This window comes from Buteo buteo, chromosome 18 (genome assembly GCF_964188355.1).
Source record: "Buteo buteo chromosome 18, bButBut1.hap1.1, whole genome shotgun sequence".
Classification (NCBI taxonomy): Eukaryota; Metazoa; Chordata; class Aves; order Accipitriformes; family Accipitridae; genus Buteo; species Buteo buteo.
Window position 1 is genome coordinate 21,994,051 of NC_134188.1, and position 19,294 is coordinate 22,013,344.

At 44.1% G+C, this 19,294-nt stretch overlaps 1 protein-coding gene across 2 annotated transcripts in view; it reads left to right on the forward strand.

The window, feature by feature from the left end:
- ME3 (malic enzyme 3) overlaps nt 1-19,294 on the forward strand; it is a 128,184-nt gene that overhangs the window by 103,039 nt on the left and 5,851 nt on the right. For both annotated transcript variants that reach the window (XM_075050133.1, XM_075050134.1), the window contains exon 7: nt 8,092-8,201. In XM_075050133.1, the coding sequence (XP_074906234.1) occupies nt 8,092-8,201 (110 nt within the window). The remainder of the gene's footprint in view (nt 1-8,091; nt 8,202-19,294) is intronic.

A 19,294-nucleotide genomic window follows, 5' to 3' on the forward strand; every position in this document is an offset into this window, starting at 1 on the left:
ACCCTTTTTCCATGGGATGAACAAAGGTACTTTTTTCCATCTAACCCTCTTCTTAGCTTGGCACCAGTGTTTGCTAATTTAAGATTGCTGGTGCTGTCTCTATTTCTAATGTAGATGAAAACGTATCTTGTTCTGTGCCTTGAGTCAACCTTGGTGTCAGATGAGACAACAGTCTAGTTTTCCTCCACTCTTGTTTGTGAAAACTCAGTTTGCAAAGGCTTTATGGGAACGACTTGCCTTTTCTCTCTCTGAATCGTAGAATCACAGAATGGTTTGGGTTGGAAGGGACCCTAAAGATCATTTGGTTCCAACCCCCCTGCCATGGGCAGGGACACCTTCCACTAGACCAGGTTGCTCACAGCCCCATCCAACCTGGCCTTGAACACTGCCAGGGATGGGGCAGCCACAACTTCTCTGGGCAACCTGTGCCAGGGCCTCACCACCCTCACAGTGAAGAATTTCTTCCTTACATATAATGTAAATCTACCCTCTCAGTTTAAAGCCATTACCCATTGTCCTGTCACTACATGCCCTTGTAAAAAGTCCCTCCCCATCTTTCCTGTAGGTCCCCTTTAGGTACTGGCAGGCTGCTATATAAGGTCTCCCTGGATCCTTCTCTTCTCCAGGCTGAACAACCCCAACTCTCTCAGCCTGTCTTCAAGGAAGAGGTGCTCCAGCCCTCTGATCATCTTCGTGGCCGTGCTCTGGACCCGCTTGAGCAGGTCCATGTCCTTCTTAATTTGGGGGCCCCAGAGCTGAAGGTAGTACTGCAGGTGGGGGTCTCAGCAGAATACAGGGGCAGAATCACCTCCCTCGACCTGCAGCCCAGGATATGGTTGGCTTTCTGGGCTGCAAATGCACATTGCCAGCTCATATTCAGTTTTTCATCCACCAGTACCCCCAAGTCCTTCTCCTCAGGGCAGCTCTCAGCTGGCCTCTTGAGGAGGTGCCTGACCAAACTGACCCTTAAACTGTGGCCAGGAATTGTATGGCAGAGTACTGCTGGCCTGACCAGAAGCCTGCCAAGGATCATGCTAACAATTTAACAGTAACAATGGCTTTGGGACACTGGCCAGACTCAGGTGCTAGTGTTGTTTAACTTCCTAGAATGGACTTTGTTTTGCCAATCCTAAATGCTGATCATTTGCCAAGTGTGATTTTTTTCTGATGACGGGCTCCTTTAAGGAAAATTTCATTTTTCTTGGAAATCAGAACTTTGCTTGCCAGTGTATCAAGCAGCAGTAAGAAGAACTCGAGGACAGGGGCAAGGACAATTTGGTGGTTCTCTGCGTGGTTTTATCTAAGACTATGAGTAGGAGTTGCAGTGCATCAAAGCAGATTCTTATATCATGAATGACTGAAAGCAGTGCTACAAAATGTCAATTCAGACAAGGATTGGAACCTCCTTCTTGTGATTCTTTCCATAAAGGAACTGGACCTTCTTGCAAATACAACTTTTTTTATGCATGTAGGAGTTTTTTATACTCCCTGCTCATGGTGAAAAAAAATGCCCTTTTGATACTGATCAGCAAAGGCACTGCACGGGTCCTCAGGCCACCCTTGAAGTTCTGACTTGTGCAGTTTTGTTCAGATGCTTCTCAAATGGTAACTGCTGCCTCATGAATTTTTTCCTCTCTGACCTCGTGGCTCATAATGAGGCTGGATGAACTCGAAGAGGTACATACAAATGAGGATGAAAGAACTAAGTTGCATAATGAGATTGTACAGGCAATTGAGAAGTCTCCTAAATAACGAAGCTAAAAGCAATGTCATCAGGAAAACATCTGCCTCCCTCTTCTGGGATTTACGCTTCTTTGTTCCACACTTCATGCTCATCCAAGAGAGATGTGCATCATCCTCTACAGGGGATACAGACTCTAAGAACAGCATCTTTCCTGTTAACACAGCCCAGAGATTTAGCGTAGCTCTAGTTTGATAGTAACAGTGCTGGAACAACAGTACAGTAATAAACAGAGCATGAATCCTACGCTTGTTTGTTTTCCAGGAAATGGAATAATTTCTTAATAAATACTTTTGGGTGGTAATCTTTACAACAGACTTGTAATATTGTATGTGTTTATCTTCTAGAGGCACCCTTCATTAGGGTGACAGTCTTATACTATTATTTTGATCAATAGCATATTATTTCATTAAAAATCCTGTTTGTGCAGAATTTGCTATGCAAGGTCTGTAGATTGGACAAAAATGAGTGTATGGGACCATTCTATAAAACATTTCCCAGTAAGGCCATTTTTACAGGAAGGTTTTTGCAAGGTATGGGAGAGAAACCAAAATTTGGGTCATAATTATTTGTGGCACAAAACCCCAAAATATGCAAACTAATGAGACAGCAATATAGTCTTTACCATGAAAGACTAGTGATTTTTTTGATGAGGAAGAACTGACAAAGTACATCTTTTTGTTTCCAGCTCTATAAAATGGCTAAATTAATTCCAGAGATGGTAGAGAACAGGGTCCCCAGATGGTGGTCTGGCAGCCAACAGTGAACCAGGAGACATGGTGATGGTATTAAATAATGACTATTGTAGTGTCACCACTTACAAGACAGAAGAGAGGAACTGTTTTCAGAGAGAAATGAAATTCAATGTTTTATCTGAAGAAAACACACAGAGCCTTCAGCAAAGGATATCAGAGTTTGCACCTGACATTAACCTGCCATACAACAAATCAGTACAGCAGAGTTTGGCTTGTAACTCCAAAAGGTCTCATTTTTGCTGAAATGTGTGAATGTGTTGTAGTGGTGGAGGGGTGGGTGTTAAGACGTTACCCTGGATAATATTTAGTGACTATGAAAGACTTTGTTGTTATAGCCCCTCCCTTTCTATCCAGCATATCTGAATTCTTTCAAAACCACCTCTGTCAGAGAGATACAGAAATGAACTGTCCAAGTATCCTTTTCCACAGCCTGCAAATATAAGAATTACTTAGGCTAAGGAGAAAGCTCCAGTTTTGGGGTCAAAACCCAAAACCTTCCATTTTTGAAAGGGGCGGAAGAACTGGGGAATGGAAGAAACCAAACTGGAGATTGGCACTTGCTCTGTTTCAATGTACCTTGTTGATCTGAAATCCTAATAGTCTACATCTGAGTGTTCCTTTTAGATAAAGGCAATTAGATCCTGGGTGTTTAACTACTAATGTCCCACGTGCCAAGATGATAGGGTGCTCTAGAGAAGATGTCATTGACAATATCAGGATGAGATTACTGCAGGGAGCCAACCTTAGCTGGCCGTGCCTTTCCTGGACTGGAAAACATTCAGTCCTGATGTGACCTGCTGCTCTTGGCTCTTGGCTTCAAACTCTCCTTCAGGCTTGGAGGTGAAAGTTAGATGAGTCACATGGATCAGGAGAAGCATGGAAGAATCTATGAGAACTGGCAACAAGCCAAGCAGGCTGACTTCAGGAGCCTCTTCCTACCCACAGCAGTTTGCAAGAGCTCTCTGCAGGGCCACCCTCAATTCTAGCCACAAATTTAAGGATATTTAAATGTGGCAGAGGGGATCTTCAGAAATCCTTGTTCAAATACTCACTTTACAATCACTTTTTCTAAAAAGACATTCTGCACCTATGGACAGCAAGCATGTCTGTACTAATTGGGACTGCATTCATGTCAGATGTCATAAGTTAAACAGAGCAAAATTTCTTAGCTGGTTAGACAAAAGCATACCTCACTAAAATGATTCTTTCAAAAAGAAATCATTAAGTTTGGTTTCTTCATGGGACCTACAGTGTTTCCAATGAAGCACAACAATTTTGCAAAATCAGTTTTGTCAAAATCCAGTTTTCATTTAAAAAATGTTATGATGGGGGGAGACTGGCCCGTATAGTTCATTCCATCCTCAAGTATTTCCGTGTACCCTGATAGGGGAGCACTTGGCTACCATACAAAAGGGACAGAGCAGGGCAATTTCTATAGGAAAGATCAACAAAGAAATTACAGGCTTTGAAGGACAACAAAGCATTGCAGTTGAAAGGGTGATAAGCCAGTGACCTAGGGTGCATGACATATATTTAAGATCTTCCTAACCAGCTGTGATAATTAGATAACATTAGATTATCTCTTCTAATTTAGGTGTCTAAAGTTAGACATCTAAATTTAAGTTGGTCATCTTAGTCTGTCTTCACAGAGACTGTGGAGAAAGAGGCATCTCATGAGATGTTATCTACTTCCATTTTCTACGTAGACTAGTTCAAAGAAGTTGCTATTGGACGTGGCTCTTTCTGTCTGTTGTCTGAGAGCGCAGCTTGTCTAGCTGGGTGTTACACAGCCAGCCTTTAGGTATGTAAAGGTAGTGGAAGAAATTCCATTCTGTGCTGCATTTTGTTGGCTGAATTTCAGTACAAGTAGCAGCTCTCAAGCCACCCTTTTCCTTTGCAGTAACAAGTATTCTCCACCGTCTCTCCCAAGCTGGGTTTTTTTTAGCATTGCTGCATATTAAAACACTTCTGTGCTCAAGTCCCAGGTTGGCTACGTTCTACTTTTGGACGCTACCCAAACACTCTTTGTAGAGCATTCTGAATTCCTTTGGGATGAAACAGGTTATACAGATCTTGAGTTACTGTGCTGTGGAGGAAAGGACAGTAGAACTGACTCATCATGTTGATACTCACAAGGATGTTACTGCAAATGGCCCCAGCAGCTGTTTTGTTCATACTCCTTGCTAAGTTTATCCTTAGGCTGCTCAGGTCATCCTAAAATGGAGCATTGCACACAGCCACCAAAGTACCATTAGGAAAGAGCAGTAAGCATTAACTGGTGGATTTCTAAGGTAGCTCAGTAAGTCAGCTGCCTAATTTGTGTTTAATTTCAGTGACTTTGAGCAGCTCAAGTTCTTTAAAGTCCTCTCAAAACCCCAGTAAAGTGGGTAGTCCTTGAGGACTAGGATCATCATCCCAAGATTCCCATCTTTAACTGTAGGTCTGAAATATTTGGTTCTTTCATTTAAAGCATCCGATCTTAGGGTCTTGCCATGACCAATTTGTGGTCTTCATTAATGAAAACTTAAGTTCTCACATTATGCAAAGCCTCACATAGGCTCAGAAATGTGGTTTATACTTTAAAAAGCTCAGTAGACATATTGCAGAGAAAAAGAAAACAATCTTCAAAAAAATAGCTTAGTGAAAAGAGTTTGCATTCCAGCACTGTCCTGTCATACTGAGGGACAGGAAGAGAAATGAAGTGTTTATGGGCCACCATACTTTCCTTGTGCTCTGCTTAATAAAAAATTACCAAAGACAAAAATAAATAGAAGTAACTGTGCACTCTCTCATGCTGCAGACCACGAATGTGAAGTGAGGAAAGAATTTTGTCCTCAAAAGAGAAAAAAAAATGTTCAGGTTAATACATTTGCAAATTTGAGTCTGTAGTCAGGGAAACCCACCCACCTACCCTTATGCTCTTTGGAGAGCTGGTCACACATACATTAATGCTGGCTGAGATCATTGATTTTATTAAGCAAATCAGTAATGTTATTTCCTCAGTGATACAAATAAATAATAAGACTAGTGTTAGAGAAATAGTTTCTATAGCAACTGAAGTTGCTTAAAGATTTGCTAATTCTTTGCTGTGAGATGTTAGCAGATGTTCTGGATGGTGTGTCATCTCCCTCTTAGCCACGTTTTCCTTACACATTCAAACGATGAATAAGAGGATCGTCCATTAGAAAACCGATTTTCACAGGCACTTTCTGTATTGTTTATTTTGACAAATTCCTTGGATATCCACAGTGTTCATTTTGACTTCCTAGACTTTACAGAGAGAAAGACATTTGGGCATCTTCATCTATTGCTTTTCAGAGCGTTGCTCAGCATTTCAGAAGAAATTTTGATACTGGATATCTCCCTGATAGCTGCCAGAATCTGCAGTGGAGAGGCTTAAAGTGCATAAGCAGTCTGTCCCTCAAATACTTGGTGTAAACTGCAGTTAGCAGCACAGTGAGGACAATTTAAGAGCATCTTATAAAAAGAAATGCGAAAATTCAATAGGCTCCAGTTGCTGTTGAACGTGGCCTGTCATGCAGGGTGCGGGAAAGAATTTGTCCTGTCCAAAGTCATAAAACCAATGGGAGCTGTTGTCCAGTCCCTTTTCTAGGGCTTTTTTCCCCTTCAAGTATGGCAATCTGGCATTTCTCCACCTGAGCATCTAGATCCTGCTGAATTTCAAAGCCTGTTGGCCCTCTGGAAAATCCATGCCTAAACCTCCATACCCAGGGTGAGAGTTGTGGTGCAAATACAGCAGGGATGTTGCACAGGGCTCTTTTGTGGCTCCTTTCAGGACAGTAAACAAGAAGTTGCTGCCTTTCTGGCCAGTATGGCTAGTCATGCTTGCATCTGCCTACCTAGAGAGGGATTACTGGACTCTGACGTTGCAGAGTGGGGAGTAAGTATACTTCATAAAGTAGGAGCTATCAGATGGCACACAATAAATATAGACTAATGTTAAAACCAATTTTTAACCCCTCTGCACTGTATTCTCTTTTCCCTTCAATGAGCAGGGACATCTTCAACCAGATCAGGTTGCTCAGAGCCCCGTCCAACCTGACCTTGAATGTTTCTGGGGATGGGGCATCGACCACCTCTCTGGGCAACTTGCTCCAGTGTTTCACCACCCTCATCGTAAAAAATTTCTTCTTTATATCTAGTCTGAATCCACCCTCTTATAGCTTAGAACCATTACCCCTTGTCCTATCGCTACAGGCCCTACTAAAAAGTCTGTCCCCATTGTGGTCCTTTTCTAAAAGCAAGCACAGAGAACGTGAAGCAAGCATAAGAGCCAACCCTTTTCCCTTTTTGAGACCAGAAGGCTTACGAAGCGAGAGTTTCTCATGATGGACAAATAAAGGAGCACAATGCATGTGCTTATCATTGTCTCCTTGCTGACAGATGTACTTGAACTGGAAAATCATCATAATAAAAAATTCAAGGCCCTTCCAGGAGAGCCTGACCGCCCTCACTGCGAGTGCCATGAAAAGAACTTTTCATGACAGGAGCCACAGTTCTCAAATGGAGCATGTTTTATCCAGTATCGATTTCTAGTTTAAAGCAGGAGTGTCCCCTACCTCAGATTTCAGTGGCAAAGGAGGAAAGTCTGAATGGGAGGTATGTAAGGTGATGCTGCCTCCGTGCTGCTTACGGTCCCAGAGAGGCTCAGGTCTCTCACACAGTGCAGCTATTTAGAGCCCTCTCACCTGCCTGCAGCCCGGAGATTGCTAATGGTTGCATTACTCATTCCCTGAGCTTCTCCCAGTGCCCTATCACATTTATGTGAGAGAAAAGCGTACTTAGGGCCCTTTTAGATTTTATTTGCAAAGCTTTAATGCAGCCTAGAGTCATACAAAGTGCTGAAAGTGTGTAGATATGGAGCAGTCTGAATATTACCCAGTTTTTAGAAACGGCACGCTTGCCCTGATATTACTGGACAATTTTGGAAAGTTTGCAATTATTTCCTGCCTTTTGACTCTACGGGTCACTAGCTGTCATTGTGTGCTGGTTTCCTGCAAAGCAACTCAGTGGAGAGAAACATTTCCAAAGCACAAAAACGTGGCTATGAAACCACACTGTAAAGCATTCAGTCCATGTGGTCCTGCGAGCAGGTTTTTTCTCGTCTCTTGGTCACCTACAGCTGAAGTGGGCGCTTGGTGGTGTCTCTTTAACTGATGTTCCCTTTGCAGTCAGATTTGCTGTATTGCAACATGGCAGTTGCAATATCCATTGCAAAAGAGCATCTCCTTCGCTTTGAGAAGCTCATCGGTAAATACACCACTGAAAATTTGTCATGCCAATAGTCCAAAGATGCATATAGATATAAATATAAATACACAGATATATAGGTATACATATTAAGAAGCCCCTTGAATTATGAATACAGTTTATTCTTGGTGACTCCACATTTCTGAGTGTATGGGCCTTGAGAAGGGTGTGATCCTGTTTGCTGTTACTGTGATTCATTTCTCTTATGATACTTTTGTCTCTGCGTGAGAGTTATCTAGCTGCATTGTCCTGGTAAAAGATGTATATATCATCCTATGTTGTGGAAATATTTTTATCCATTTTTTATTACCCTTTAACTTGCAGGTACGGCATGAATTGTCTGATCCAGTTTGAAGATTTTGCCAATGCTAACGCTTTTCGTCTCCTCAATAAATACCGCAACAGATACTGTACATTCAATGATGATATTCAGGGTAAGTACTGTTAGGAAAATGCAAATTTAACCTTCACCTTGTCATGAGGAAAGGTGATTAAGATCACAAGAGTGTTTATTATACAATACTCAGATGTGTGATAAATTTTAGAGTTTACACATAAGCATTTAAAAATATAAACAAAAGCACAGCAATCTAAGTTGAAAAGTGAGTCTCCATTGTTTTTAGGAATTTAGCTGTTCACTGCAGAAGTGTTGTTCAGGAGAGAAAATGGATCATGTGCTTGAGATTATTAAGGTAATTTAGAGAGTTCCATTAATTTTCTGTAATTTAGCTAAAACAATGATGACGTTTTAACAGTTATGCAAGGCTTTCAGTTTCCATGAGCCAGGTGGTCATTAGCTGATCCTGGCATTGTCCCTCAATTGTTATCCTTGTTATTACATGCACAGACGAAAAGGCAAACCAGCTTCTTTCCTTTCCATGGATGCTAACTCCACAGTAATCTGAGAACAGATACGTTCTCCCCTGGAGTGGTTAACGTAACTCTTCCAGCACCAAAGAGAAATGACAGCAGCAAAGCTGGGGCTATAACCAGCGTTGCTCCCAGGCCCTGTGAGGCTCAGCGGTCAGCAGAATTGCTCAAATGCACAAAGGGATGCAAGCTGCTTATTGGTGGCATCCTGGTCTGGTGCTGAATTTTCTTTAAACCATTGGAAGGGCTGTTTGCACATTCAACAGGGACAGGATCTTCCCAAGTGATTGCAAATAACCAGTTCTTCTCCTGTGAGTCCCTTCATCTTTTCTTCTTTTGTCTAGTCCTGCCTGCAACATGCAGAAATTTCCAAGGTTTGTTGATTTAATTATTTGCAGTCAGTTGGGCTTATCCTCACTTGTACTTGAAAGAGACTGAAGGAAACACCAGTACCATTTTTCACACAATGCTGGTTCTTTTGTGAGCAGATTTTCCAGCACTATTTCTGCATTCTTCCATCTAGCAATATTTGGGAGTATTTGTAACAGCTTGTTCATATCTGTCATGACACAAGAAAGAGTAAGACCCTGGCTTGTGGGCATATGGTTGGTGTAAATAGATACATGGTCCTGCTCAAAGACACTTTCATGAAGAGGGTTTAGAAGCAGAAGAGCTTAAGGCATTTCAGAGAAGGTGAAATATTTATTCCTGTAGAAGAAGACTCATTACGTGTTCTTGCCACCCACAAAAGCTTTCAGTGGAGAGAGGAGCACAGAAAAAGAGAACACAGGAGATAGATACATCTTTGAATTGAAGTCTTAAATGGAGGAACCAAGAACTCAAACTTTTCTGGAGATGTACAGATGAAGCCCGTAATAAGAAACCGATGATGTAAAGATTTATTTTGGATTAGTTGCTCTAATCTGCAAGTGGAAGGGGACTCAGCAGTTAAAAGGAAAAGAGGCCAGGCAATGTGGCAGATCTGTAGGCCTGGATGGAGGTTTTCTTGGGGGAACTAGAGTGAACTGGAAAGGTTTCTTGGTGAGTGGGAATGGTTTCTTAGATTGACAGAGAGAAGAAAAAGAGGATATTAAAGCGAAACTGAAGACTCTGAGTGGGAAGCAGGAGACTATATTTTTTATACTTTCTTTTTGGCCATAGGTCATAGCTGAATGCCTCAGACAATTCCTGGAAATTACTCTTCCGGAGGGGCAAACCACATCCAGGAGGATGCTGTAAAACAGCATTGCCATAAAATGGACTTTGTCTGCTTCTCCCCAGTTAGATGTCTGTTATGGTGCATGGGAGATGTCAAGTCCCCTGAAAATTCTCTGGAGTCCCACCTGTTAAAACAGTAGGATTTTATCTCTTACTAGTGAAACTCCCTTGTATTCTCAAATAAAGCAGCTAGCTGGCATTGGTTTCACAGTAGCAGATAAGGTAAGAAATCCTGCTGATCTTTTGCACAGACAAGTGATGTGTCAAGGGAAGCAAGCCACTGTTCCAGGTCTTTTTATGTAGCTGTCAGAAAGAAAAGGCTACAGGGTTGTGGTCAGGAATGAGTTTTGAGGGCCTTTGGGAAGCTGAAGTAACTTGGATTTGCTCAGTTAACTCTGTCTTGGAGTCATGCCAGAGATTAATGGAGTTGAAGCTGAGATGAGTAGTCTGATTTACTCACCCTAATATACTCCTCTGTATCCCCAGATGATATAAGAAAGGTAGGGATTGCCATTTTCTCACTTACATCCTCCTGTTCTTTGGGTTTGCCTCAGGCCCTCTCTTTTCTAACATGCTGGTGTTTCATGACTCGACTACTTAAAAAAGTGGGAGACTTCGATGCAAATTGTGTTTTAAATGATTAATGAGAATTATACAAAGCCTTGTTTAAGCAGGCCTGGTTCATTTTACTCAAGTCAGGCAGGAACAGACCTCCTGAAGCCTGAATTATCCCAGCTTCTGAGCTGGCATTGGTTTAAGTATATTGATTTAAAAACACATCTTAGGCACAAGCAGTGCAAGTTAGATGAGGCCTGAGCTGTACTAATTTAAACTCATTGCCCATTGGTTAGTGGGACTCTGAATGCAGTGTACCTACATACACACACAGACGAGATGTGGGAAAAAGTATAAATTGCTCCACTTAATCTCCCTTAGGCCTCACTCTTGCTGTCCCAGGGCCTACACGAACAGAAAGCAGTTTAAAATATTAATGCCTACTTTTTTTTTTTCTTTTTTGTCAAAAAAAATTACAAATTACGGTATTGCCAAATCCATCCTAACCCTGCAGAATTAAAGTGACTTAGACCTCTTCCAGTTCGAACCAGCCTGCTGATGCTGAGTGGGATGCCTGCCAGGTACCGCAAACTGGGATGAGGTGATTGCTCTTATTTTGAAAGCCATTAGCCTGGGAGCTAGGAGGAGCTGGCTCGTAGTGCCCGCGCGTGGGAGCTCCCCATTAAGGGAGTGCTTCTTCTTCCTCTATGGGGGTGATGACATCAGTCCTTTCCCAGCTCTGTCTGGGTTCATGCAAGGGGCAACAGCTTCAATTTCAGCTCTATGGGAGAAAATTGTCACTTCTTCCTTTTTTGCAGTAAAATACCAGGACAGGCGGTGAAGCACATATGAAATTGGAGGGTAATGGGAATACTTTAGATCCTGCTCTTCCTCTTCCTGCTCTAACTTTGCTCCACTGAACTGTGCACAGTGATAAACAGAAAGTAGACAACTGAAAAGTCTTACAAACCTGTCAAGTCTTGTGAATCCCTGAGACAGGCATCTCTGGCTTCCTGCTTCATACAAGAAAATATATAAAATCACTGAAGAGGTTAGTTTGGAAGGGACCTCTGGACATCACCCAGCCGTCACTTGGATATTCACAATCTCTTTGTGCTACCCGTTCCAAAGTTTTCTCATCTTTCGTGTGCATTTTTTTCCCCTAATACCTAACAGGAATTTCTCTAGATGCAACTTGTGCTCATTGCCTCTCATCCTTTTGCTATGCACCTCTGAGAAGAATCTGGCTTCTTTACAAACACTCAGTAAGTAGCTGTAGACAGAAATTAGATGCCCTCTTAGTCAGGCATGATTTGCCATGGGAGAGCCATACTGTTCTCAATCACCTTCATGTTCCTAGATGTACCTTCCAGAAGATCTGCTTTGTAATCCCCAAGGTTAGGCCGACTGAGCTAAAATTCCCTGGATCCTTATTCTGGGCCTTCTTGAAGATGAGTGTGACATTTGTCTTTTTGGGGGAATTAGGAATCTCCCCAGTTACCAAAACCTTTCAGAGAATGACTTTGTAATGCCATTGGCCACGTACCTCAGCATCCTTAGATGTATCTCATTAGGTCTCATGGACTTAGTCTGTTGCATAATCCCTGTTAAATAGGCAGGAGTCCATAGAAACCCTGTAAATTTGCACACCTAAGGTTCTCAGCATGGGACTAGGGCTCTGTGTGCATGTGCCTCACTGTCTTTGTGGTAAAGAGCCTGTCTAATTCCAACACAGCCTTCAAAGATGTGCACTGAGTAACCAAAGAATCAGCAGGAGTTTGTGCCTGGGCTAAGCAAAAGTGGGATCAGATGCATCAACCTGTGATCGGAATTGGTTGACTCAGCTTATGCTGCAACAGAGATCCTTCAGTATCATAGTTCAGTTATCTGATCAGACATAACAAAAACGTTCCTCACTGCGAGAGTGGTTGAACACTAGGAGAAGTTGTGCAGAAAGGCTTTGGGACTTTTATCTTTTGAGAAGGCCCTAAGCAATTTAATCTAATTTTGAAGGTAGCCCCGCTTTAAGCACATACTGGATTAGATGACCTCCAGGCATCTTTTCCAACCTTATTTTTTTTATGAAAAGTTCATTCTCCTGGTTGATCAGTGTGTTACCCTCCATATTCACATATCAAACATCAGTTCTTCTTAGGCTTAGATTGCTTACTCAGTACTGAACAGCAGAAGTTGTTCTGCAAGTTGAGTCAGAGTTGCAGAAAAATGAAGAAATCTCTAATGTGTTATTTAATTAATTGTATCTGATCATGTCATTCAAAAGCCTTTCACACATATGGGCAGGGCAGAGAGAATAGTGCACAGAAGCATAAAGCCTACTACCTCTTGGCTCTGGGCATCTTTAGGGGTCTCTTAAAACTAGACCTGATGTAAGTGTAACATTGATAGCTTCTCAAGGAACCACCAGCCTGTTTCAGGTATATCTATATCCAGTTTGAGACTCTGTGAACAGACAGGATTTCTAAAATAGGCTGAACCCCTACACCATGCAAATGAGACTTCTTCAAGGCTCCTCAAGATGGGAAACCCCAAATCAATAGCTACGTTAAAAACACTCAGCCTTTTGTATTTCCACAGCCCCTCCACAACTACAGTACTCTACAGGCAACGGACAGGGGTCATCACTTTCGCAGAACCTCTCCGGGTCTTTCCCCAGTCGTTAGAGCAATGATTCCCCTTTGTTGTTAGATGTGTGACTGCTGATGAGCGTCAAAATATCCCTTGACCCACCAACCACCTTTTCTCATTATCTTAGCAGATAACCTTTCCCTAACCTTTCCGGCACACTTCAGGAAGCAGCGTCCCAGCCTGGAGCAACGCTGCTCCCAGACCTCCGCGGAGGTTGGGAACAGGCTGGTCGGAGCGGCTTCAAACATTTGGGCAAGTTAGAAATCGACCATGTGCAAACGTGGCCTGTTTTGCGGGCACGTTTCCATGTGCTGTGTGAAACAAGCGCAGCTAGTTTTTGGCTCGGCATTGACTAATTTCGGCAGATTAAAATGGTACAGTATCTTACTTTGTTGTTTCAGCTGGCGTGGAAAATGCACCAGTAATTATCACAGGAAACTAAGGAGGGGGGGAAGCACAATAGGAAGGGAGCGCTGGACGATACCCTGCTGCAGAACAAAGCAGGCTATGTCCTGCCAGGCAGCTCCCGAGCAGCACGCCTTCCGTGTGGGGATTTACCCAGCCTGACGATAGATGTGGAGATGTTCTCAGTCCTGTAGGTGTTCGCCATGACCAGGCCCCCTCAGACCTGCTGTGTCCTGCAGCAGAAGAGGCTCCTGCATTTTGCCTTGATGCTGCTGCATTAACTGTTTAAGGGCCAGCTCCGAGACTTGTGTCTAAATCATGCATTGGTAAACAAGCCAGTTCAGAACAGTATGGACTCCTGGGTGTAAATGGGCCTCGGTATCTTGGGCTTAGTGGTACAGGGCCCTAAAGATCTGGCCCGTATCTTCTGTCATTTGGGGGATTGTAACATGTTTCCCTTTCCTCTCCTGCCTTTTTTTTTTTTTCTCGTCACTGGATGCCATTGCAAACTCCTCCTTTGCAGTAAAGAACAGCATACGTCACCTCTGTGTTAAGCTGTCTGTGATCTTTAAGTCCAGGCTAAGGAGGCAAAATGAGCAGAACAGGGCTGTGCTCTGACCTGGTTTAGCTCGTTGGTATAAAACAGCATCCACGGGGTCTCTGCTGCTGCGATGGGGATGGGGATGCTTTCTGGTGAAGTGCTGACAGCCGCCTGGTAGCCTCTGCCTTTGTGGACGAGGGGGTTCGGTCTGCCTGTTGGCACAGCCCGTGTGCTGGCTGGCGTTCTGCGCAGGCAGGAGGGAAGGCAATGCTACAGGCCAGCGCCGTGACGTATTTTTAAGATGTTGCACTGTATAGTCCAAGCACTTTACAGTGGAAGGATTAAAAACGGGCACCTAGAGATGACCTACGTTAGGCATCTACTTTAAGATGGGCTCTGCGTCTCCGTTGTCAGACAGCTCTTCACCAAACCACCGCCTCTTGGGGGTCACTAGTGTCCCCAAGTCTGTTAGTGGAGAAAGCGAGTTCCTTCCCCGAGCAGTGATGCTTTGTGTTTTACTGCTGTTCTTGTTGACTTGCTCCACACCATTTCTAGGTTTATTTTCTTAACGTCTTACAGAGGCCCTTTGGGGGAAGGCTAACACTAGCCTGCAGCCATGGAGGTGAAGACCTCGAGCTGCAAACACTTGAGCAGCGTTTTGCTTCAGCTTTGTTGTGTTTGACTTTTGATCATGTATTTGGAGTAGATCTGATCAAGCTCCACTGCTTTCCAGTAACAGGCGGAACTGCTGCAGGGAGTTAATGTGAACCAGGATTTGGAAAAGCCCTGTGCTTCCTCTGCGTCCATAAATTTAGATATATTTTCTTGGCTGCCCTTTGCTGGAGCTGTTAAACCAGTGTTTGCTGTTCCCTGGGCTCTCATCTTGGCATGGTTTTGATGGGGCAAAGTGCAAGCAGGTGGGGCAAGGGTAAAAAATAAAAGATCAGGCTGAATTAGACCATCTCTTCCACCAGTGTGCTGTAGAGAAGGGGGATTCACCCACACGGGTACTGTATGCAGAAACAGGCTGGTGCTCCCATCGCCGCTGCTATCAGAAGGATTTGGCAATGATGGTGATGCTCAGCTCCTCTCAGCCAGCGCCCGAGCCAGGTGACAGGGCAGTGCCAGCCCTCAGCATGGGGGGACTCCTGCTCCCAACCACCCGCAGGGTCCCCGCTTCTCCCCACGTCCCTCGCTTAGCCACTGGGTGCCGTCACTCGCGGCACAGCCTCGACACCCGCGCTGGGCAGCACTTTCCCTGTCGCGCTCGTGCCAGCGCTGCCCGCAACTCCGTGTGCGAAGCCGCTCACCCCTCTGTCCGCTCTCCCGGCTCTGGAGGAAGGACAAGGTCCCCGGCCGTGGGTGCCTTTTCCATCTGTGCCCTGTCTTGAAGCTGTGGAGCAGATCCAGATCCTTGCCCCTGGGTTTTGCTCCAGCGTAGCTCCACTGACATCTGCTGGGGCTTGTTCTTACTTACACTAGTGCAAGTGGAACGTCAGCCTCAGAGGGGTTTTCCTTAATGTTTTACAATATTCTGAATGTGCCTGGGTATCAGAGATTAATTCCTACAGCGATGGCCATTTTCCTGAGTGTACCATAGTTTTAAATGCCTCTTTTCTTTGCTGTTCCTGTTGCTCTGGACTCCCCAGAGAGGCTCCTGAGGTCTGTTTGCTATTTTTGTGATATTATATTGAGCGTTCACTTTGAGTCTCAGACAGACGGGATGATTTGCCAGCATTTTCCTTTCTTCTCCCTGTGCCCCTCCATATCTCACCGCAGATACAGACCAGCCAAGCTGGCTCTTGCTAATTACTTAAGGAAGTAGTTATCTGCAATAGCAGCATTTAATCTCTTTGGAAAACAGATAGGCCAACGTGTTGAAGGGTGGTTGTTTTTTCTTGCCACAACTCATGGTGAGGGGGTTCCCCCCCCATCTCATTTTGTGGTCTTTTCAGAATTGAAGCACAATGATTAGCCAATTCCTTACACGAACCAGCTGTGAACTCTCCTCCAGAGAGTAGCTCTATTGTTCCATGCTCAGAAATTGTAATTATCAAAGAAAAATATTGAGCTGAGGCCAAGGTACGGTAACTTTGTTACTTGAGTAATGGGAGTGAGATGCAGTTTGGGAGATGTGGAGGGATTAGAAACACATTGGAGAGAGAGGAGGAGGATTAGGAATGGCAGAGCTGAACAGAGTCCTGCTGTTAGTCAGAGCTGCAGTGCAAGTGTGGGGGGATGAGTAACGGCACACCCAGTCCCACAGGTCTCTGTTCTGCAAAATGCACACTGCTCTGCAGGCTGAATCTGTGCACCCTTTCTTTCCATAGGCCCCACTTCTCAAATTCCTGCTGGTAACACCTTTACAAAGATCTTGAGTCCCTCTGCTGAATGTCCCATGAGCGTTTTCCATTTAAATGGGTTTGCAGATACCAGCATTTGTGCCATCAGACTTCTTGACAATCACAGGGTATACAGCAATTTTGCTTAGGTCAGAACAAAGAGAAACAAGATATTTCTCCAGCTATATTTCTTTCTTTTAAATACTTTCCAGGCATCTATTGCTGCTGATGCTGTGACCTGACACTTACACTGTCGCACTGTAATTGTTCCACTGTTGGATTTTTTTTCCTCTGATCAGTTCCCCACTCCCACCCACATGGGGATTTGGGGATTTCTGTGCCAAGTAAGCCTGGGAGATAGCGTGTGACCATGCGTGAGCATATGCATAGGTGTTCCTATTCCACTGCGTGTCACAAGCTTGGCATCTCTGACAACTGTGGGACCCCGGTCTCTCCCTACTTCTTTGCAGTTCAAACTGGCAGGGTGGGATCCCTTCGTCCACAGTTTAGATGTCTCCAATAGAAGTGTCTACATGTATTCCAGTTATCTTGTCTCTCATCAAAAACTGTGCTGGTAGTGACACTTTTAGGGTGCATTTCATATGACCCAGTTCAGGTGTCTGCTTTAGCATGAGCAGGATCATAAGTGTTTGTTTAGAGGAGTCCCATCCTTAGCATCTGGCATGGCAGCAAGCCAAGGAGTCCTGCTGATTATAGACATACCGAAATACAGAGCATGAGCATGGGCTAGCTATGTGACACCCATAAAAAGCAAAATCTAAAAACTAGGCAATTATCATAGAATCACAGAATGGCTTGGGTTGGAAGGGACCTTAAAGATCATTTAATTCCAATCCCCCTGCCATGGGCAGGGACACCTTCCACTAGACCAGGTTGCTCAAAACCCCATCCAACCTGGCCTTGGACACTGCCAGGGATGGGGCAGCCACAAATTCTCTGGGTAACCTGTTCCAGTGCCTCACCACCCTCACAGTGGAGAACTTCTTCCTTACATCTAATCTAAATCTACGCTCTTTCAGTTTAAAGGCATCACCCCTTGTCCTGTCACTACAGGCCCTACTAAAAAGTCTCTCTCTGGCTTTCTTGTAGGCCCCCTTTAGGTACTAGAATTATCTGGTTTTCCTTTGAATTCCTTGGATGTTCATTATCTTCCTCCGTAATTTTTCTAGTCTGATGGCATGGCATTTCCGCCAGTAAATACATTACTTTAAATACAGCTTAAAAAGGCAGAGATTTAGTGCAGGCGAAGCAAGAGGAAAACCTTCATGTACATCCCTCAGTTGTCTGAGCTATGTTAATACTGAAGCAGCAGAGCACTCAGTGGCTGGTTCCCTCCCCATCAACTCCCTTTTAAACTGACAGAACTCAGACGGTTCTGGGTCTGGAAATAAAATGATACAAACTGTCTTCTGAGGTAATGGAGGGAATTCATCCTGGGTGCTGAAGCGAGTGTCTCAAGTGATTCATTGCAAGAAAGAAGCTTACGAAGCCACCAACCATTATTCTAGTCCATTTTGTGTTTAAGACACAGATGCTTGCAATGCCCTCCTGGGTAAGACATGATGCTGCTGCCATTCTGTACTGGTGTCCCTGTGCAGGGACACTGCGGCGCTAACGTTTTCTGCAGGATTGTGGCCACTGCCAGCTCTGCTAAACCAGAATCACTCTTAAGTGGCACTAATTATTAATTTTTGGAGAACGAAACTTATCAGAGTTATAAACACAAATTGTTGGTGAACTAATGGTACTGATAAACGCTTCTGGTCTGGCCAGTAAAGATTTTGTCAGAGTAGCTTATATAGGTTCCCTCAGCAAAATAAGCCGTGTCAATACAAGTTACGTCTCTGCCAGAGTAACTGTGGTCCCACTAGGTTTTCTGCTTGCATGGAAATAATGAGAGAGTAAATCATTCCCCGACGCCATGATATACCAGTAGATTTCTAGTTTAGCTGTGGCTTTTGCACTAAAGAAACGCAGCAGGTAAAGCTGAATTTATTTTCTCGGTCCTTGACAGATGAGCAGCACCATCTGCTGGTTTCACTGCTCGTGGTCACGCTTTGCTCATGAGCTGCTCTGTTTCCCAACCGGGCTGTTCGCCGATGCCTGCAGCACCCCAGGCCCTAAGGACCCTGCAACGGGTCTCACTGAAGCACTGGCTGATTGAAAGCCTGATGCATTGGCTGATTAAATGGGCAGGAAAATAGGAAATGCTGGAAATTTGGTGAAATCGGGTTTATTAGCCTAAAAGGGTTCATCGTCTGCCCCACCCATGAGCACCCACACAAGACCTGTTACTTGTGAACTCCCTGATTTCTCACAAAGTTTTTGAAGATGAGAATGGAGAGACCAGCATTAAAGCCGAGGACAGCATCAGAGTTGGGGCACATCCGAACTGGTATTCTTTAAAACACTGAGGAATAAAACTAATGGACTTGATGAGGAATAAAACTAATGGACTTGATGATCCTTTTGGGTCCCTTCCAATTTGAGATATTCTGATAAAACTGCCTCCTTCATTCCTAGCTCACCTTTAACGCTTGTATCCACATTGCTGAGGTGACCTGAGATGCCACCAGTGCCTGAATCCTCATTAGTCTGTGCCTTCCTTGATTTCTTCCCACCATGTTCCTTCACCTGGGATAGGACATTAGGTGACTACTATACGTGATTGATGTGGGGTGAAGGCAGGTTTATTCAGTCTAGACACCTGCCTCCCTTGACAAATGGAAAGCTGTACATATCACGGTGGCTGTAACAGCAGGACTCTGCTCTCCATTTACTGGATTCTTTCTCACCAATCCGGGACCAACTCATGTTCTCATTGACACCTTAATGCTTGGCAGTGAAGCATGATGGCTCTGAGTCAGTGTATCACAGTACCAGGGAAGTGGAAAAAGAGAAGGTGGTGCTGGGCTGTGAAGGTAAATGA